The 22019-nt window shown below is 36.3% G+C and overlaps 2 protein-coding genes across 2 annotated transcripts; one reads left to right on the top strand and one right to left on the bottom strand.

The window, feature by feature from the left end:
• The first annotated feature begins 1647 nt into the window (after window positions 1-1647).
• Window positions 1648-18643, top strand: spag5 (sperm associated antigen 5). The gene is made up of 26 exons (XM_079420463.1): window positions 1648-1820; window positions 2560-2602; window positions 2706-2822; window positions 2953-5009; window positions 5085-5274; window positions 5356-5472; window positions 5555-5647; window positions 5741-5854; window positions 5969-6088; window positions 6245-6337; window positions 6469-6603; window positions 9532-9625; window positions 9710-9857; window positions 12875-12925; window positions 13054-13228; window positions 13331-13464; window positions 13565-13733; window positions 14387-14510; window positions 15116-15202; window positions 15384-15510; window positions 16161-16293; window positions 16449-16529; window positions 16701-16850; window positions 17490-17564; window positions 18070-18150; window positions 18244-18643. Exons 2-26 carry the CDS (start codon window positions 2576-2578, stop codon window positions 18313-18315), a joined length of 4764 nt encoding a protein of 1587 aa, XP_079276589.1. The 5' UTR covers window positions 1648-1820; window positions 2560-2575; the 3' UTR covers window positions 18316-18643.
• A 1316-nt stretch (window positions 18644-19959) lies between these two features.
• Window positions 19960-21749, bottom strand: foxe1 (forkhead box E1). Its single transcript, XM_079422578.1, has 2 exons — window positions 21686-21749; window positions 19960-21537 (listed from the first exon to the last, which is right to left on the bottom strand). Exon 2 carries the CDS (start codon window positions 21409-21411, stop codon window positions 20347-20349), a length of 1065 nt encoding a protein of 354 aa, XP_079278704.1. The 5' UTR covers window positions 21412-21537; window positions 21686-21749; the 3' UTR covers window positions 19960-20346.
• Between the last annotated feature and the right edge of the window lie 270 nt (window positions 21750-22019).

Here is a 22019-nt window from a genome sequence, read left to right as displayed (position 1 = left end):
GAGCAATTTTAATATCGACAATTTAAGTAATGTCAATTTAAATAAGGATTAATAAATTGTGCATTGTAAGGTGCAAGGAAAATATCTTAGTACGTCACACTTTTTTAAATTTAAAATTCACTGTTTTTAATATTAAAACATTAATTTTAGCTCTACTAAAATAAACCTGCACATGTTTGTTTGTTTTATCACTCTCTGAGACCACATTTACATAATATGTCCTATTGTTCAGCCTTGCAATGCTAATTGGATGGTTTTGTAAAAAGGCCTGTTCACCTGGTCATGAACTCACATTATCTGCGAACATGCCTTGAAGTCCATCTTCTTGTTTTACTGGACTGGATAAATCAATATTCAACTAAGTATATATATATATATATATATATTATTAAGGTACCACTGAATATGCTGACAATATTATATTTTTAGCTTCTTGTGTAAATGCTGTAATTTTACAACACTGGTTGAAAGAGGTGGCAGAATATGCATGTGAACCATTACATGGATGAATAGAAACATATTGTTTTTGATTATTCACAAGTTTTAAATGCCTTTAAATGTCGCTGCAGACACTGTAGGATAGTAAAGGCTACACCAACAGGCTTTGCAGCAAGTGCAATGTCCACCTCTGCTTCTCGGAGGAGGACTGCCTTTGGGACTATCATAACTGAACATGGTAAACATAAAGCTAAACATAGTAAATTCCAAAGTTTTTATTCAGGTCGTCAGATTTTCTAAGTACAATATAAATAAAATAAATTTAAAAATATTTTTTACATGTTTTTTTTTTTTATTCAAATATGACTTGTCTGATTATTACTGTGTGATTATTTGTGTGTAAATATATAGACTGCAATCAGTACACCCTAGAAATAAACTCTTAGATGTTCTCTACATTTCTTCAAACAGTGAATAAAATTACTGAAATTCTGTTAGCCAAATGGCCCAATGTTGCATTATTAAGTCAAGTCAAGTCACCTTTATTTATATAGCGCTTTTAACAATGTAAATTATGTCAAAGCAACTGTACAATATCAAAAAAGGAAAATAGTGTGTCAATAATGTAAAATGAAAAGATTAAAAAAAAGATTTTCAGTTAAAGGCATTTCATTGTTGAATTCAGTGATGTCATCATCCAGCTCAGTTCAGTTTAAATAGTATCTGTTAAATCAAATTGACGATATCGCTGGAAATGAAGTGTCCCCAACTAAGCAAGTCAGAGGAACCAAAACTCCATCGGTGACAGAATGGAGAAAAAAACCTTAGGAGAAACCAGGCTCAGTCGGGGGGCCAGTTCTCCTCTGGCCAACATTATTACAACTATTACAACATTTCCCTAAAAACTCACTAAAATGTCAAAATGGTAAAAACACTATTTCTGGATTAGAGGCATCCTACCATATATATATATATATATACATACACGTCTATGTCTCCTACAACAACATGTAAAAGTTTTTTATATATATATATATATTTGGGTCTTCGAGGGTTAATACTGATCGCTGCATCTTGTACGGCTTCCATAAAAAATAAAAATTTAATTAAGAATAAAAAAATAAGAAGTTTAGGGAAAATATTAAATTCACAACAGTTCACTAGGTGGCGCCGTGTACATGAAATGCAAATCACCAATAAACCAGAGAAGAAGAAGCAACGTGTTTCCGTATGTTACGCGGTGGTTTTATCCAATCAGGTGATTGTGTGTTGTATTTTGAAAGTGCTAGTGGCGGTTAAGTCGATATTGTTTGTTTTTACAGTACTCAAGTACGGATTAAAATAAACAGCAACGTTCAGAAAAGCGCTTATGAGACGCAAAGGTAAGAGTTAAAGAAGGAACACGCTTTAATATAAATTAAATCATTAATAATCTTTTGGGTTTGGCGATGCCGTTGTCCAGTTTACTTTGTTAGTCTCCATAAACAAACACTTATCACGTTGCCTAACTTACCTGTCTAAACAGTATTTAAGCAACATTTTCTATGTGTCTGTGATGTCTAAAGTGTCCTGAAGACACACACCTGACTGGGCGTTGAGACGCCAACAAAGTTGACATTTCTTGAGCGGATGCAAGCAGTGCCATTTATGTCTTACTGTTATTATATATTTTTGAAGATATTAAGCAGCAAAACTATGTAAACTTTTAGTTTCTATGGAGAAGTGGACATGATCTCAACAGTTTGTAAGCAGATGTGTGAGAAATAATGTGCGAAATGGATATGTCATTTTACAATTAACTTAACTGTAAAGTAATGTATTTGAATGCAGGCAACATTTTCCTTTCTCTTTTTATTAACAAATATCGAACTTTTCTTCATCTATTTATTATTATGGTTAGTGTTGTTTACTTAATATAGAGCCATTGTATACATTTATCAAAATCTTTTTGAAAATGAAAACCACATCACAGTTGGAAGATGCTGATTTATTCGTGATGTAAAATAATGAAATGTTACTTAATTTTGATGGGTTTTGAAAAGTGTACCAGTTAAAGTTGCATAATATTGCAGTAAATCAATCATATTTAAAATCCCTTCCTTTAACTCTGTGTGATTGCAGATATTAATCTAAAAACATGTCATCTGTCCATGGATTGTCAAATGTAAGTACTCCACATCCATGCATATTATAACAAGGAAAAAAAAGAAAGTTCCTACTTTCTGACAGTTTGAGCTCTAATTATAGAGGTGTATACCTTTTTTCAGCCCAGATCAGATAGAGTTCCTCTCAGAGATGTCCAGAATGACCTGCTGAATTTGCAGGACAGTCCAACTGTAATGCTTAAGCATGCATCGATGCGTGAGAGGGACCCTAAAACAAAGGTATGGAGACATTCCTTCACTTCAGATTACTTTGTCTTTTGAACTTTCTGTGATTTTAAGTTCATATGGAAAAATAAAAGGAATTTTGCTGTTACTTTGACCTCAGCTGAGATATGTTGTTTTCCACCAGCATGAAGTTGTCCCTGGTGAAAACCCATCAAGCTTCATTATCACAACAGACATCCATAGTGATGGGAAAGCTGTGGATGCCACTGATAAACATCAAGATGTCATATTAAAATCCTTTGTGTGTCTTGAAGGAGAAGTCGTAGTTGAGGATGAATCTGTAATGTCAGAAGAGTCTGTTCTCGTCAGGTGTCTGGCACTGGAGGATAATGACCCACTTCAGAGTGACCCAAATAAAACCACTGAACCTGATTGCACAGAAGATAATCAGACCATTGAAGAGCATGTTGATCATCCATACTATTATAGGAGCAGATCTACTGGTCTAGATGCTTCATCAATTTTGTGTCAGGAGGGAGAAGTTTCCACCTATGAGCTGGGAAATGTCACATTCAAATCCCTCACGTGCTTAGGTGGAGAGGTTCAGGTTTCTGATAATTCTGCCATCTCTGATGAGTCCATTCTCATAAAGGATCTAGCATCAGGAAATCACTCACAATGTAAAAACACTCCCATTTCTAAAGTGGGCACAGACGCTGTATCAGTAAGCAGTCAACCTTTGGGCCATTCTTACTGTAATTGGAAGTCTTTGTGTGAAGATAGTAGCACCATCAGTACAGTTGATGCAGATGATGCCTCTCAGATAAATGTTGCACACATTGTAGGTATTCAGTGTACCCCTAAAAATACAGTGAACCAAAACAATCAGGATCAAGCTGATCTCTCTGAAGGATGTCATGGTGTATCTAGCGAAGAAGGAGAAATCACTTTTAAAGGATTGTGTTGTTCTGGAGTTGAAATAGAAATTGATGATCAATCCAACGTGTCAAAAATGTCAGTGCTTATGGACAATCTTGCCAAGGAACAAAGTCCGTCTTGTTTAAATGACACCAGTGAAAATGATGGCCAAAGCTTTGCTGATTTGACACCACGAAGGAAGCATGTTGACCATATTTACTGCCATGCTAAGGAAAATCTAATGGTCCTAAATATATTGACCACTGAAAATGAGGTCTGTTCCAAGTCACAGCTTTCCTCAGCAAGTCTTTTGGAAAAGCCTGGAAATACAGTTGGTAGTTTAATATCACCTCTTGGAAACAATACAGAGAAAATGTATGAATCATGCTGTGAAACAGAAGCATCAAAGACAGTTTCTAAACTGGAGTCAAACCAACATTTGTCAGTATTGAATGGTAAAAATAATACGGAAAGTTCAGATGTTGTACCATTAAGCGACAGTGATGACAAATACAAGGTGCCCAAGGATGACTCTTCTGTCATGACTAGAAAGGATGTGGAGGGATACTGTGATCAGCAGTTTCTGCCAGAAAGGAAAGAGGCAGTTTCATATTTTGAGGGAAATCTTTGTTCTCAAGTTGCCTTTGTGGAAAATGTTGGCTTGGAAACCAGCATTCTCAAAGATAAGACACTGGGTTCAAAGGATGAGGAGATCCACCCAGAGATCGAAGTTATGCGGTTCTGTGATAGATCTGGTGAAGCTGTCTCTGTTAATCAGGATCTTCCTAGTGCTATTGCTCTAACAGGTTCCTGCACTCCAAAGACGCCCACCCTAAGCAGGAGTGTTTTACATGACCACACAGCTGAGAACCCAATGAGCCATTTGTGGCCTGAGCTCCCAGAGAGCCCAATGCCGCCTCCACTGTTGAACTCCACATCCCTGGCTAATGCTTTTAGCTATACACCTGTTCCTCAAGACCCACCCAAGACAAAGGATGTGGAACCTAAAACGGCTTCTGCAGACAATCAGAAGTTGTTAAATGCCCCTCCAAATTTGGGTAACTGGCCTCTGCAGGAACAGCTCAGACAGATGGCTGAATTGTTGATGGTTGCGTCAGGGAAGATGGTTGTTCCTACTCCAACACCAGTGAATCACAGAAGTGCTTTAGTGGGCACTTCTCCAGTAGTGATGCGTAGCGCTTGTGTCTGGAACACCCCGGTTCAGCGGATGGAGCGGAGCGTTAATACTTCAGCAGTGGTAGAAATTTTAAAGGAGGTTGATGTTTCTGATGCCAGCACCTCAACTGACTCTCTGCTATGGAAGTAAGTAAGATAAGCATGAATTGTTGTCTCTGTTGATGTGATCTACATTATATCTGTATGATTCCCTCTTTGAAGCCTGATGCCTGGAAATATGGAGCATCTGTCTAGATCAGAGTTGGAGCAGAGATTGACTTCTACGCTCATCATGGTGGAGGTTCTTTCCCAGCAGCTCACTTCTGCACGGGCTCATAATTCGAGCAAAAACACTTCTCCATCAGATCTCAGAGAGAAACTCGTCCAGACAGACCACACTGAGCTCAGACAGGTGACAACCCAGCTTCACAGACACCCTTTTTTGAAGAATATGTCTGGTATTGATTTTCTTTATCTTGTCTTTATTTCCCAGAATGGGACATATAAAGATTTGTATGAGACTGCCCTGGAGAGAATTCAGAGTCTTGAGCATGATCAGGAGGTTCTTCACAGTTTATATAACAGCATTAAAGCAATGAGGATGGGGATGGTAAGAGACGCCCTATACATTTTTATAGTTACACTTGCATTTTTCAGTTTTACAGGACTAAAATGTTATTATTCTTCTATAGGATTCTTTTAAGTCTAGCACAGAGGATGTCATCTTCAAGATGAAACAGATTGGAAATACTGTTAATGTTGATCAGGAAACTTTATCTAGACAGGTAAGTCACTACTTAATTTCCAATGTATTTCATAAGCTTCATAGAAGATATTTGTCAAGAAATCACATCTCATAAAAAGTCTGTGTTATGTAGGTCAGTCAGATGAAGTCTCTTTATGGGAGGCACAAGGAAACGCTCCAGAGGATGGAGCAGAAGATGAAAGATATGAGACATTGCATGGACAAGGCTCTAGAGGAGAAGGAAGCGGTTAGAAGACATTTTTATTGTTTTTTCTGAAGCTTAAGAACACAAGATTTTTTTTTTTTATTAATATCCTATTAGTCTTTGCCTCTTATCCTGTTCATTTGTTTTTGCGTGCAGGCCTTCAATGTAACGCAACAGTTGAGGGACTATCATGCTGTTCAGGTGGCAGAACTAGAGCATAATGTTGGGTCTCAACAGGAACTGATGTCAGCCCTCAAACTGGCTTACCCATCTCTGGTCTGCTTATATTGCTTGCATCCATACCTCAATTTATATGAAAATATAATTTTCCCACTAGCTTAATGGTAACCACAGACACTCTGAAAGTGAAGGCTTGCTTGACTGTGTTTGTTATGTCCTTGTATTCTGAGTGAGTTATGTGACCTCTCCAAGGTTGAACTGAACAAGTCATACATGGAGTCCATCTGTGCAGCAAATGACCATTTGAGAAGGAAGCATGAAGATCACATGAGCTTGTTAGCGGAGGTAAGACTTCATATTTAAAACCATCAGTGTGCAGTGTGTTTAGATATTGAAGTGAAAATAGCATGCTAAATTTAGCTAACTCAGTCTTTATGGAGCAAAATAACAGTTTGCCCCCTTTCATCAATGGGAAGCTGAGAAAGGCTCAAGAGCTGATTCAGAGGATAAACCCAGTGCTTCACCAGCTCCATCAGAGGACTACAACCGCTGTGGAGAGCAGCAAGCAGCATCTGGAAATGAGAGACAGAGCCGTGGAAGAGAGAGACCTGGTTAGACATTTACCACTGAAATTTAATTCTCTCATTATTTATTAATTCTCAGTTCCATGTCTGTCAAACCTTAAAGGAACACAAAAAACAGTAAGAAAAAATTATTCTGAAGTTATATAATGGATAATGGATTCTGAAGCTATATAAGAAACCAATCTAGTGATGTTATTTTTGATTTTGAAATCAGATCAAAATCAGTCTCATTTCGACCAGATATTGCATGTCAAAGTGCGGTCACATTCATTGTTGGCAAAAAAACAAATTTTAATAGGAATTCATGCTGAATTTCATGTCAGGGCAAAAGATTACCCCATGCTGATTCGTCAGTTTGGCCAAGAGAAAGGTCGTTTCTCAATACCAAGTTCGCAGAGTCTGGACTTCCGTCCTTTCGAGTTTGGACTTGCCAAGTTCGACTCGGAAGAACGAACTCTCGAGGACGGAAGGACGAACTGAATTCTGGGTTATGGCCCGTATCAAGTCCGCACAAGTCACCTCTCGATGCATCCTCGGTAAAAGGGGCGGATCAAGAACACATCCGGGGATTTGAACTGGACTTGGCTAGATGTGAACTTTGAATTGGAACAGTACTTCGGCAGCGACTGATGACGTTTCACAAGTCCACAAGAACACAAGTACAGACAAGTACGCATATTGAGAAACGGCCAAAGATACTTGGACTGAAAGTGACTGCATAGTGTGTGATCTGTGAGCAAATCTGTTGTTTTTGCGTGTGAAAATTGTCATTTGTGTGCACACGTACCAAAAGACAATTACTAAATTAAAGGCAGTATATATGAAATTAGTGTTCATATTTGTTTTCGATAAAAACTACATTTTCACGCAAAATTAACTATGCTGCGTGTGTTAAATAATTACCATTTCTCCCGGCTTTTGGGAGCGCACGAGATCTCGCGATATTTCAGCTTGAGGTGAAAAGCGGTCTCGCGATATCAGTATAAAGTTGAGTTCTTGGTAAACCCTTTGCTAGTGCTTGCGTTATATTGCTCGGTCTTTTATTGCATGTGCTGTTCGTTTGGGAACGCATATAAAGTCTAACACGCTTTGTGTTGCACTGTTATCATTTATCTCAGCAGCTCAGTCCACAAACTCTTCCTCTGCATATGCTGGAGTTTGGGTTGCTTGACGTTCATCTGGGCAAACATGTGTTATCTGTGTAGATTTGTAATGTAAATCATTTACAAACCTATGCCAACACAGGAGAATACATCAACATATTTCTAAACATGCGATTTGTTGTACATCGCGATTTCAAAATAAAAGTTCCTCTGAGTTTGCTTGTTAAATGGATATAAACTTCATTGAATAACGCTTGAAAATGAAGCATTGGCGCCCTCTGCGGGAATTTGTTATAATACATAATAGTTGGTTACATTCATATTGAACAAAACCATAATAAAAGCATGTAGTTACTTGTATTTGATACTTTATTTAAACCAATTATCAGATTATTTAATTGTCAAAATAATCAGTAGATTTCTTGATTACCAAAATAATTGTTAGTTATGGCCCTAGATTAGTTAAAACATTTCAAAATACAACCGCATTGTTTTGTGATTAAAAGACAAAAAATTCTTAAAAATAGTATTAAAATATTCTCTCATTCTAGTGAACCAAGTATCTGTATTTTGTCTCGTCTCATGAGCTTCAAGTTTGTCACACCCCTAGCGTCTACAAGCGTCATATAGCTCATATTTTCATGATATAGCTTTTATTCTTCAGGTCAATCATGTATCCATAAAATAAAAGGAGTGTACATTGCCATAGTGTAGTTTTAAATGTTAAAGTGGCCATAGTAACTGCATGCTTTGCTTGAGCTGCACTTTATTTGTACCATTATTTTATTAGTTTATGTATTATAATTTGAAAGATAATAACAGTATTGTTTGATAAGTGAGATCTCTGATTTTAGTCCTTGAAAACCAAAACAATTGTGCTTAAGTTCATTTTGCAATTTCTGTACGAACCCTGTAAAAAGATTAGTGAATTAAAGTCCTATTTCTGACCAAATGCGTATGGTAATTTGCAATATTAAGAGATTATTGTTGTGCAGCCTTACAGCACATAAGTCCAATTTGTTTTTCTGTAGGGTTGACTGTCCACACTGTCATGTCTTTCATCACTGAAGTGAATTAGATCTGTTTGTAAAGACCGTTTGATCAATATCTGGTTCACAGGTTATGTGGTACTGATTTCAGCACAATGGCAAAAAGACAATAAGATGTCAGCATGGAAAGGTGCAGCAAAATGTAATCTTGCTGTATTGAATCATATTTTGTTTCTGCAACTGCACTTTAAGACGTTACATTTAAAGTGATAGTTCACCCAAAAATGAAAATTAGTATTTCTAATTCATGACTGGTGTTTTGTTTTGTTCTCTCTGCTCTTCCGTGTTCATCACTTTTCGTATTTTTTATTTTTTTTGTTATGGATGCACCTTATTGGACTTCTGTTGCACTGTTGAATGTCATTATCAACAGCCATTCACTGCCATTATAAAGCTTGGAAGAGCCAGGACATTTTTAAAAATAACACTTTGTATTCATCTGAAAGAAGAAAGTCATATACACCTAGGATGGCTTGGGGGTGCCATCATGGAGTAATTTTCATATTTGGGTGATCTATCCATTTGTGGCATTTTCAAACCAAATATTTAAATGCCTTGGATTGGGTTTGCAGGAATCTATTATTGTTATATATTTTTTAAAAGTTCAGACTATAGACATTTAAACTGATATGCAAAAATACTGGATTTTTGTTGCCTGTCTAAAGCTGTGAAAGAAGTGTATCTATATTCACTTAAAAAAAGAGACAGGAAAATCTATGATGTGACTCCTTTAATCTCTTTATTTTATGCTTTTACTTTAGATACAGTCTGCCTTTTTAATCGCTGTTTCTATTAATCCTCAGATGGAAAATGAACTAGAGCACATGAGATCAAGCTTGCAAGATGCCAGTCAACAGATTTCAGACTTGAACATGCAGCAGACCATTATGACTTCAGGTGTGACTGATTTACTTTGAATTGACTTATTCCCTGTGTAGTCAAAGGAGAGCTTTTACTTGATTCTGCTGTGTGTTTGTTCAGAGATGTCAGTGCTGAGGGAGCAGCTGAATCAGGCAGAAGAGGAGCGCTTTCAGCTGCAGAGGAGGAGCACTGAGCTCTCAGCCACTGTCACATCTACGTTGGCCTCTTACGCTTTCCTAGAACAGACCCTCGCCTCTGAGACCAGCAAGTATGCAGAAATCCACTTGTGGAATTTGCTTTTTGTAAATCAATTAATTTCATATTACTTTTTGGATGACTGAATTACATCCATTAATTTAGGGATACACCAATTTAGAGTTTCGACCTAGAATCATTTCTATGCTATTTATTTGCACGAGTATCTAACAGTGGTTCTCAACCAGGGTACCAGTGCCTCAAGAAAACTGTAAATGATTTAAAATAAGCCAAAACACGCATTAAAATAATAAAAAACAACTCAAAATGAACATATGGTAACATTTCAGTTTAGGGACTAATTATCACTATTAAAAAGTTGCTTACTAACATGCATATTACTGGTGTATTGGCTATTTATTAGTACTTAAAATAAAGCACATATTAATGCCTTATTCTGCCTGATCATATTTTATATTCCTTAATCCTAACCCATACCTAAACTTAACAACCAAAAAGCCATAGTTAATAGGTTAGTAGTTATTTAATAGTTAGGTAACAGTGAGAATAGGTCTCCAAAATAAAGTTTGACCAAAGATATTTCTCATCGTTATTCCCTCATCAAGATCCATTGAAGATCCAGAGTTCCCACTATCTTGAAAAACCTGGATATATTGTATGAAAGAGCCTAATTTTAAAAGAAGTGTGATTCTAGAGCAGGGTATAAAACTCAGTTTCTGGGTTCCAAGCCTGCTTCAACAGACATTTAATGTAGTTTTCAAATATATCGATACTCGAAGCAGTGATTGGCTGGCAGAAAGATAGCAATGTCATGACATGTAATTGAGAATATATATATTTTTAATGATCCCCAGTTATTTTTCACCATAATAGTATTTGTACAGGCTTTGCATTTTTCAATGTCAAGAGTTGTAATTAGCAGTTCATTTAATTTTGAAGCAGATTTGTTATACATGACGGCATTAATTCAAATTTCTTAATCCATAAGATCCGTCTTAAGACGGAACTGACTGTTTAAATGAATTGTGCATCATAAAAGCATTTTGAGATTTGAGAAGTGGATTCATCAGTCACATGCATAAAAGTACACTGTTCAAATTAATGCACGGCTCAGTTAAACTGTACATAATGTGTGTGTATGTGTATATATATATCGTACACTAATTAATTATATATGAATATATGAATGAATAATTAATTAATTAGTGTTGTCACGGTAGCAACATTTTTGTATTTGGTACCGATACAAGTGATAATCCATGGTTCTCGGTACCAAAGCAAAACTATTTAAAAAAACACACTATATTTATTAATAAATTCAAACAAAAATTAATGCCATTCTTTATACTTATTTAAAATTGTGTTTCAAGTTTTTCCGCAAGTAATAAAGTATGAAAAACAGTAAACAAGTTTCACCCAAATTTAATTTGTCTTTTAATTAATGAAATTTAAACACTTTATTGTTTTGGTAAATAAAGGGGATTTTCTATTAAAATTAAAATATGGAAGAAATATTGTGTGATTATTTCTTTAAAAATAAAGATTTATCCATTTTTTTCAACAATAGTAATAGTATCTCACATACATTCTACTAAATAATATTAATATATTTTCTGCCACAATGTCTTTAAGAAATTTTTATTTTGACGGGTTGCCATGAATACCTTTAAATTTCTGTGTGTGGCTATGATATGACGCCGGTTTTACTCAAATGAAACGGTAAAATGCACGTGAAGAGCAGTATGAAGAACAGGCCCCTGAAAGACTTGATTAGCTGTATCAGGTAATTAGAGTTGAAGCTAAACTCTGCAGGGCTCGTTTCTAGAGTCATTTAAGTCATAAAATCTTATAACTCTATGGACATTTTTTATAATGAATATACTTTTTTCTAGCTGTGCCACATTCTAAAATAATTTATTTGGAAGAAATTGTAAGCAAAACTTTTTTAAATCCTTATTTTTAATACTTATCCAGTAAGTCAAAAAAAAACTGTCATAGGGCCTTGGAATAAAGTTAAAGTAATTAAAGTAGTGACGTATTGTCAAGTATGGTGACCCATACTCGAAATTGGTGCTCTGCGTTTAACCCATCCAAGTGCACACACACAGCAGTGAGTAGTGAACAAATGCACACACACACCGTGAACACACACCCGGAGCAGTGGGCAGCCATTTATGCTGCGGCGCCCGGGGAGCAGTTGTGGGTTCGGTGCCTTGCTCAAGGGCACCTCAGTCGTGGTATTGAGGGTGGAGAGAGCGCTGGACATTCACTCCCCCCAAGTACAGTACCTTTCGATTACGAGTCCAATTCTCTAACCATTAGGCCACGACTTCCTGACAATATTTGTTGTTGTGGACATTTAGGGTCCTTGAGAATTTTGAAAAGGGGTAGGGGCTCGAGTCCCCAATCCCCAAAGCACCCCGCGCTATCCTGCCATATCATACCGCTTAACACTGAAAATTAGTTTATATATCTACATTAATCATTGGTTCTGGTGGGTGTCGGGTGGATGATTTATTTTTAACAGAGCATCCGTGTGGTGTTAGACCTTATCTGTACGTCTCTATTATACCAGATGTATAATTGTTTAATACATTTCAAACCAGGCAAATGAATGGAGACCTAATTATTAGCTAATTATTTATGGAAAATAGTTGATATGATGGTTGGGACAGAAAATATAAAATAAAAAATCCTGTGAACTTGTTAAACTATAAAACCACAGAAAGAGGACCTTAACTTGTATTGATATTACACAATTTTCTAAATGTTGACAACTACATGGAAACCTTCTAAAATCGATAGTGATTAAAAGGGATAGTTCACCCAAAAATGTAATTTACGTACCTTGTAATGCTATAAACTATTTTTATTTTATTTATTTATTTATTTTTTTCTCTGCAGGGCATATAAAAAGATATTTAGCAAAATATTTAACTGTTTTGCCAGTGCAGTGAACAACATTGGATCACACTGACCTACTGTATGAACAATAAAAAAAAAAAAATCATATAGCATTGGAGCAACATATAGGGTGCAATTCTATATTATTTTATTTTTCTACTTTAGGTTGCAGCAGTCAATGTGTGATGCACAGCAAGCTACAGAGAGAGCGAACCGGTATATCTTCACATTTTAAAATCTCTTCTTTTGTTTATTGTATTAATAAATGTACAAAATTTCCTTTATTATATATATATATATATTATGTGTGTGTGTGTATATATGTATATGTATGCGTTCGGCAGGCTTGAGGAAGCACTGGAGACTTCCAGGAAGCAGCTAGAGGTATATGAGGACGCACTGTTGCAGAGAGAGAGCCTGATTAAAGAGCTCCATGCTGAAGCTGAGATTCATCGCCACCAGCTCGGTCAACTGGCTCAACTGAAGACTGAACTTTCCAGTGCTAAAGAAATGAGTGAGGTGATGAGATATTAGACTTTACACCAAAACATTACTTAACATTCACAATACTTCAGATATACCAGTTGCTCCCATTATAACAGAAATGTTTTGTTCTATCAGTTCTTGCAGGCAGAAAATGAAATGGCACGGGAACAGATGGAGGAAAGTGAGCGATTACTGCGGTGCCACTTACAGGGCCTGAGAGAGAGAAACTTGGAGTGTGAAGACCTCAAACTAGCGCTAGAACAATTGCGGTACAGAATATTCTTGTCTACTCACTGTTACTTTTTAGAACAAATGTCAGAACAAATCAGAATGAATGGAAGTCTTTTCTGATGAAATCTCTTCTCTAAGGCTTGAGAAAGAGTCCCTTCAGGAAGAGCTGGACAGTACACGAGACAAAGCCCGCAGCATGCTGCTGGAACAAGGAGAGCAGATGGCTCAGGCATCTAATGATGTCATGCTTCTAAACCACAGAGTTTGCTGTCTCGCGAGCATCTTAAAGGAGTCCCTAGCCTCCAAGGTCCCTATGCTTTACTACACTTGTCATAATTTACGTGCCGTGAATTACTGAAGGTTTAATTTTTTTCAATTTTAATTTTGTTTTAAAATTTAAACGTAAAATTGTTGTTTTTCTCATTTATATTAGTTGTTCTTTTTATATTATTATTTTTAAATATTTAATATTTTTTTAAATATACATATTTTTTAAATGTATTTTTAATAATTTTTAATTAGCTGTCATTGCAACATTTCTAATTTGTTTAAATTGAATATTTAATTTTTTTAGCCTTATTTTAATAAAATAATTTTTAATAGTTTTAGTCAACAGTAAAAACACTGGTTTGCAGTTTGCACTTACAGTGGAAGCTTTGGTCAATTACACAAAGTTTAAAATCTGAAATGTGCTTATAGGTATTTTTAGTACAATTGTTTTTGTTCATTTAGTTTTCTAAATCAACCTCTTAAAGTATAACAAGTAAATTTTGTTGGGTTTACTTATTTCTAGGTTTTGTTAAGTGGAAAAACTTGATATAGAATAGTTGTTAGTTGTACAAATTACTTGTTAATTGACATCACTCCAGTCTAATAGTTATAGTTTTGTTTTATTGTGTATGCTATATTTATTCAAGGTTCTTTTTTCCTGAATTAATAACATTGTTTTGCATTTCTCAGGAGTCAGAGAACTCTGATAACACATTGCAGTCTCATCGACATCCCTCCAGCTCTTTTGTAGATTCTATTATGGTGGCCATGATGAAGACCCAGGAACCTGAGACGGAGTCTCCTAAGGGTTCAGGTGCGTTAGTGTTTGGTGCTTGTGTTTTCTGGAAAGCACTTCTAATCCTGCATAATTTGTTGAGGATCTTTTCCTGTAGTGTCAAAGGTTTCTGGTTACTTGCAAAACTTGTAAATAATCACAGACATGTTTGTGTGTGAGAATGTAGTGGTGATCCACAAGGTCTTGAACCCAAAACACTGCACGATTTTAGCAATCCTATAAGATCACTGCATGTCACACTGTGCGACATGGATCTAATAAACTTCGCTTCGATGTGTGTGTAGACTGTACGATGATGACACCTATTGACTTGTATGCTAAGCATGTTTCTACAGAAGAATAAAACCTCATTAGCATGCTCTAGTGGTATAAAAAAAAAAAAAAAAGTGCATGATAAATCACAGTTTAGCAGTTATATTTTTTAATGTGTGCTGAAAAAAGGTGGAAGCGGTGAAAGAGTTTAGGAGCCATGATCACAGAAATCACCACGATTGTTTCACGATATCAGTCTTTCGTCTGGGAAAGCCAAAAATCTTTTAATGATCACTTACATCAAAGGAAAATTGTATAGAGATGTATTCATCATAACTGTGCAGCCCTCTATATTGTGTAATGTTTTGCAGAGGAGAGGGAGGTGCAACAAGATGGCATTGGCAGTGAAACCAGTGCTTTTACCCGAATACCACCAACTACACACACAGAAGTGACAGGTACATTCCTTACAGGATGATAACGCATTCATATGTTTGTACTTATAATAGATTCAATCTCAGATATGTATATGTGTGCGTGTTATTTCTGTGTTTGTGTCTATATGTGAGTGTAATAATATAATTAATCCATATAAATAGATAGTTAGATGGTTATGAAGATACTCTCTTGTGTACTCAGTGGAAAGACGGAGCCGTATGTTGGAGCTGTTGTCTGATTTTGGTGAGACCATCTCAGATCTTCAGCTCTCCTTAGACCAATTGAGAATCCAGAAAGACATGGAGCAGCAGACTCTGAAGCAGACCATGTGAGTTACTCAAACTCAGGTATACTCAGTAATGCTCATTTGCAATAGAACAGAACAGCTGGGTTTGAACTGAGTTTTCAGTTGTATATGGCCTAAACATGTGTTAATGTTGTTTTAATATCGATCATGTCTATAAATATATAACATTCAAAATGCATTAAATAGTTTAACAGTAGATGTAAAGTCACATTAAAATTCAGTATTGTCCAATCAGCTAGCTGAACTATTTGTAGTTTGTTCTCTTGGTTTTTGCTTAACTTAAAGGTATAGTTGAACCAAAAATTTAAATGTACTCCTCCTCATGTCATTCTGAAACTTTTATATGACGTTTTCTTCTCCAAAACACAAAAGACATTTTGAAGAACATTAACCAAAAAAAAAAAGCAGCCTTTTTAACTTTCATTGTATGCTTTTACCCAAACCACTTTTACTGGTATACAACATTTAATTTAGGTTTTAAATTAATCATTGTTAATGTCATGTCACACAGATTTTGTTGCAGAAAATGATTTTATATTTGTAACAACAAAACAACATTATCTGAGAAGCAAAGTGTAGTATTCACACAAATTCATTATGCTATTGCCTCACCCAGCCTATTTTGTTTTACCCTGAACCATTCCATATTTTCTGACAACCTGCTGTTTCAGATGTGCCCTGCAGGAGGCGCTGCAGGAAGAGTCTCAGAGACACAAACTGGAGGTCTTAGAGCTGAGGCAGAATGTAGACCGCCTGCAGGCTCAGGTGGAGAAGGATGCTGTGGTCCTGCAGCAAAAAGCCCAGGTAAATGTTCAACTTTCTGTTTATAATCCATATTTCAAAGAAATTTTCACGATCAGTTTCCCAATGGCAAAACTCTTTAATTTAGCTCTCAAGGATTTGGAGCATAAGAGGATTAAATATATAATTACACAAGTCATTTGTCTGTCATTTTTAAGGATGAAAGAAACTTGAGGAAACTGTGCAGTGAGATGGAGGAAAATTTGGAGGCGGCACACAAATGCAGAGCAGAGAATAGTGTAAGTATCCTTTCACAGTGCAATCACTGCCCACAGACATAATGCTGACTATATTTTCATACATGTTTTTAGACTGATGGATCATTGATGGATACATTTCTGTGGTTGTCGATGCTATTGTTAGATTGTTGTATAATAACCAACTAGCCTTTGCTCTGTTGTGTGAAACAGGAGTTGCGTCGAGAAGTTGCTGATTTGCGTCGGCTGGAACAGCAGGCACAGGTGGAGGCTCAGGTCTTGAGGGAAGAGCTTAGCCGAACAGGTGTCCAATCAGCAGCCGGGGCCAAAGAATTAGATGAAAAAATCAAACTGCACAGAGAGGTATGGCAGTCTGTCCGTTTTTTTTTTTCTCTGTAACTGGCATGAAACCATATATAAATATATATCATATAGTTTATATATAAATAGTCATACTAAAGCCTGGTTTTCACTTAGATTTGTCTGTTACTAAAAAATATCAGATCACTCAATTGCCAAAATAATCAGTAGATTACTTGATGACCAAAATAAAAACCAAAATCGTTAGTTACAGCCCTAGTTAAAATATTTCTAAATACAGCTGCATTTTATTATTTTTTTGTAATTAAAAGACAAATATTTTGTCATTGAAAGTTTCTTAAAAATAGTATTAAAATATTGTCTCTTTCTAGTGAACCAAGTATCTGTATTTTGTCTCATCTCGTGAGCTAAGTGTACTGTCAGACACCTAGTGTCAATAAGTAGTGATATAGCTCATAATTTTCCAAGTGTATGATATAGCTTTCATTCTTCAGGTCAACCATATGTTCATGAAAAAAAATCAGTTTGAATAAGGAAAGCAAAAACTTTCCCATAGTACCTTTCAAATGTTAAAGTTGTCACAGTCATTGCATGTGCTGCCCCATTACCCCAACCCCAGAAAAACAATTCAGTCTTAGGATATTTTTTATTTTTTTTTTAACCCCTGCATTCGGTTCTTAGGTTCAGAAGCTCAAGGCAAATTTAATGGAAACCGAGGAAAATCGTGCCAAGGTCTTGGAGAGGGCAAAACGACATGTAAGTCTTGCCTGCATTATTATTATTGTTATAATTGTGCAGACATAGTTTTCCTTTAGCAATTGACCCTTCGCAAGGAGCTTGATTGACAGGTGATCTGACCAATCATTACTCCGAATCTGTCATTTTGTCTGACAAACAAATCAGACAGGAGAGTAGATTAACTTCGGTGGACTTAAACTTAAAAAATGGTGTGTACTGACATCTTTCCATGGTTGAAATAAAATACCTTCTGATGTTCATTAATGTTTATTTCGTGCTTTAAGTAGTAAATATGAAAAGATGATCGATTCACATGCTGCTTAAACTGAGAGACGTGAGAGTGTTATGGCTTGTTGGACATAGCAACAGTAACTAAGGAGGGCGGGTCTTTGCGAAGAGTCAGTTGTGAAAAAAAAAAAACCAAACAAACAAACAAAGACAAAATACTTGTGTACATTTAATATCACGGTGTAGTATTTTGATGCTAATTTAACTTTGTATTAAATGAAATATGGTTCTGTAGCAAAGAGTCCATGCCATGAACCAGAGTAAACTGGAGCGAGAACTACATCTGCTTGATGATATGATTGAAAGAGTAAGACAGGTGAGAGGAACAATTAAAAAAAAAAAAATCTGTTTAATATACTGCAAGTATTAGAGAAATATTAACAAATTTACTGTTTTCTTCTGTTCACAGACATTGTCTTCTATTCCTGATCTTGTCAAAAGCTGTCCTGAATTACAAAATCTTGTAGAATTTCTTGAATGAGTTACTGAAAATTCAGAAATGTCAGTTTAGTTTTTAAATGCATAACTGTTAAATAAACAGTTTTTTTTATTTCTTCTCAAATATGTTCTCATTTAAACTAAAGAATAATCTTCACACATTCTGTCTGGTGAAGTTGTAGGCCAATCAGCTCATTTTGTTAGATTAGATGTTAGAAGTGATAAATTAGTGTATGGATATGCTTTGTTTAAAAAAGTAGTTGTCTTAATTTAAAGTTCTGTACATGTATTAGACTTAGAATTGTTATTAGAATATCAGTAATGTGTTTCAGCGTTTAAAATTCTTGTATTACAGATTGGATTTAAACACACTCTTGATTGAATTTTTTTGTTTACTCAGTCTGAATCATATATATATATATATATATATATATATATATATATATATATATATATATAAGGCTGATTGATGAGCAGATAGTCCAGTAATTAATCATAGTTATTCTAATCATGCCAGTGCTTGTGAAAACCTGGTGAACGATGTGATGTTTTAATCCACCCATTCAAGCACAATGTTCACTGATGTGTTCTTCTGCTTCACTGATACTCAATACCTCCATCTCTGCAGTTGACTGCTAAACTTTCCCTTCTCACCATATTAGGGCTTTCAACAGTCTCTTTTTGCCTTTTGTTGAATAAATGCAGATTCATTGAATTCATGACTAATACAGCAAGACAAATATGTTGAAAATTTTCATTTTAATTTTATCACAAACACTGGCCACTTCATAAGACTGTCAAAAAAAAAAATATATATATATATATATATGAGAATTATTAATATAATTGCCTTATATTAAATACCTCTGCATCCCTTCAGTTTTGTTGGTGGGTTTCAGATCCTTGTTTGGATACTGCCAAGTGAGTTTAAAGTAGCTTTATATTTCTTTATAACCTGTTAGTTGTAATCATTTATCATAACCAACACTAAATTATTTAGCAATATTGACATCACTATTGTTTTCTTTTCCTGTCACACCACACATCTGGTCTATATTAGTAAGCGTAAATCTCTATTTAAAATCACCCTTTTTAAAAAGGTGGAGAGTGCCATCGAATAACACGCTATTGTGCGGAACTGGAAGACTTAGTCTAATAAAGCTCAGCAAAAATAAGGGGCGTTTTCAAAATTAATTACCTGTCTTGTAATCCTTTTCGCGCTTCTGACCATTTTGTCAATTAAATATGCACAGTGTAAACTTAAAAATAGCATGGATGACTGATCAGTTGCGTCTAACTGCATGCTAAAATATTGTTTTACCTATTTGACAGCTTGCCACAAAAGAATGTATACATCAATATCTTAACTAATTTTTAAAATAAATGTCAGCTTTCATTATTTTAGTGCTAGATAAAGGCTGATTGTTCTTACAAAGTACAACATATTAATTTGTAATATGTATTTTTAATAAGAGAAAAGATAAATATTATTTAGCTTGACCTCTTTCAGAAATAAGTGTAATTAAAATAAGGGAAATCAGTTAACATTTCTGTAAATTTAGGGTTCTGCTGAAATGGATTCTTGCTTGAGAACCTAGTTTTCTTTATATATTCGCCATTACATAAAAATATTAAATGATTTCTCAGAACTCCTCATTCTCTAAAGGATATAGCGACACAGCCTCTTGTAGAAACATTTTTATATCACTGAATTAAGTAAATGCAGTACGTTCTTTCAATGAAAAGTAAATCGAAGCATTTACTCTTTTACCATAGATGACAATTATAAGAAAAGCATATACAAAGTATATGAACACATTTCACTCAATTAAAAAAAGGGGAAAAAAAGTTTGATCTTTCTTTTTAACTTGTTTTTACCATGTTGTAATAGGAAAAGGCTGTACATGCGTAAATTGAGATTAACATTTCCATTTACTCAACTGATGCAATCACAATCAAGCAATAACATCAGTTTAAATATCACAGTTGTTTTTCATATTCACTAAAATAGTCTCTCCAAAGGTTCTTGTGCGTCTGCGTTCTTGCAATGGAAAATAATCATCCATGAACATGTTTAGTTGGCAGTCACAAACCTGTCCATGTTACCTGAGAAAGCCGGATGCCTGATATAGTCTCCTGAGCTTCCTACTGGACCAGAGTTATTGTACTGAACAAAAGAGCCCAGCTGTGCAGGGGAGGTTCTACCATAGGGGTCCCCCACAGCATCACCAGCAATGGGAGACAAACTGGAGATAGCCACCCTCCCTGTTGGCCCATAGGCCTGGGTGCTGCCTTGTGGATATGATACCTGAGTCTGTCCATGTCCTGGGCTGGAGTAGGCAAAGGCCATGTTGTTTGAGGAGCTTGAGCAACACGACAGCACCGTCTCCCTGCTGCAGGGCTGATGCTGGAAGCCCGGTCCTCCCAAATTGCAGGAGCCACTCTCAGGACTGAAACTGCGGCAAGACTGCTGAGGCATCATCTCTGCACTTTGGCCCATTCTGCCAGGTGACCCAATGAGAGAGTTCATTCTGAAGACCCTGGACTGACCAGCACTGAAGTTAGGAGAGGAGGACTGGTAGTAGGCAGAAGGCAGCTGTTGTGCATATGGAGGACTCACGGCCATGTTGGAGTAGACCGAGTTGGCGTAGGCTGAGCGTGCAATCTGGACTGGCGAGAAGACGGGAGACTCGTGAACGTACGATGAATACGTAGTGAAGTCGCTGCGTTTGAACCGTTTTCGCCGTCGCAGAAAGCTTCCGCTCTCAAACATGTCTTCGGCATTGGGGTCCAGTGCCCAATAGTTGCCTTTTCCGGGTCTACCGGGCTCTCGGGGGATCTTGATGAAACAGTCGTTCAGCGTCAAATTATGGCGGATGGAATTCTGCCATTTCTTGGAGTTGTCTCGATAGAAAGGAAATCTCTCTGTGATGAACTTGTAAATCCCTCCCAGAGTGAGTTTGCGGTCGGGCGAGTTGGCGATGGCCATCGAGATCAGGGCGATGTAGCTGTATGGTGGCTTGCCTCGCTGAAGGGGCCTCTTCCTCCGGCGTCCTCTTTGTGGCTCTTCTCTGTGACTGTCATTCACTGGAAGAGTGGATTCAGAGGGAGAATCGCTCTCCACTTTAACCACAGGCATGACTCTAGTTAGAATGACTCACAACGGTAGCACAGCTTGGAGATCACGATAGTCTGACTGTCACGGTTTTGGTTCACTTGGTTCTTTGTCTTGTGCAACAAGTGTTCTTTGCTTGCTGGAAATATTCTGGTGAAAAAATACCAGTCATAATGCAGACCTTAAAATCCCCAACCAGAAATATCAGTTCCTTTGCGTTTCATCTGGAATGTCATGTGATGCCCTAAATTCTAAGCAATTCTTGCAGTACCAAGTTAAAAAAAATGGAAGCACTCACATAAACAGCCTTATTTGATGGTAGTCTTTGTAACGTTGAAGAGATAAGTGAGCAGTCAATAACTGGCTGTGTTAACCAAGGAACAAACCACCTGAAGAGTTATTAGCCCCACCTCCTCAAGCAGGTTATCTATCACGTGGCTAAAAGCACATGCCTCTGCAGATTTGTATATCTTTTAAGTGCTCTCTCAATTGTTAACATTTATTTACTTAGAATTAAATTTTTGGAAACAAGAACACTAAAAACAGATGTCCTTTCATAGCCGACAAATTAAACGGTTTCTTCTGTATGCTCAAATTTTAAATTCTATGGAATGGTGTAGTCCATGAGGGCT

The sequence above is a fragment of the Barbus barbus genome (genome assembly GCF_936440315.1).
Source record: "Barbus barbus genome assembly, chromosome: 7".
NCBI classification, from domain to species: domain Eukaryota; kingdom Metazoa; phylum Chordata; class Actinopteri; order Cypriniformes; family Cyprinidae; genus Barbus; species Barbus barbus.
The sequence above is the reverse complement of the archived record's forward strand: the minus strand, read 5'-3'. Positions and strand labels throughout refer to the sequence as shown.

Excerpts from the sequence above, each read along its gene's own strand:
- spag5 (XM_079420463.1), top strand. The coding sequence starts at position 2,576 with ATGTCATCTGTCCATGGATTGTCAAAT. Across the intron at positions 6,089-6,244 it reads AACTGGCTTACCCATCTCTG|GTTGAACTGAACAAGTCATA; the intron begins GTCTGCTTATAT and ends GACCTCTCCAAG. Across the intron at positions 9,626-9,709 it reads GCAGACCATTATGACTTCAG|AGATGTCAGTGCTGAGGGAG; the intron begins GTGTGACTGATT and ends GTGTTTGTTCAG.
- foxe1 (XM_079422578.1), bottom strand. The coding sequence starts at position 21,411 with ATGCCTGTGGTTAAAGTGGAGAGCGATTCTCCCTCTGAATCCACTCTT.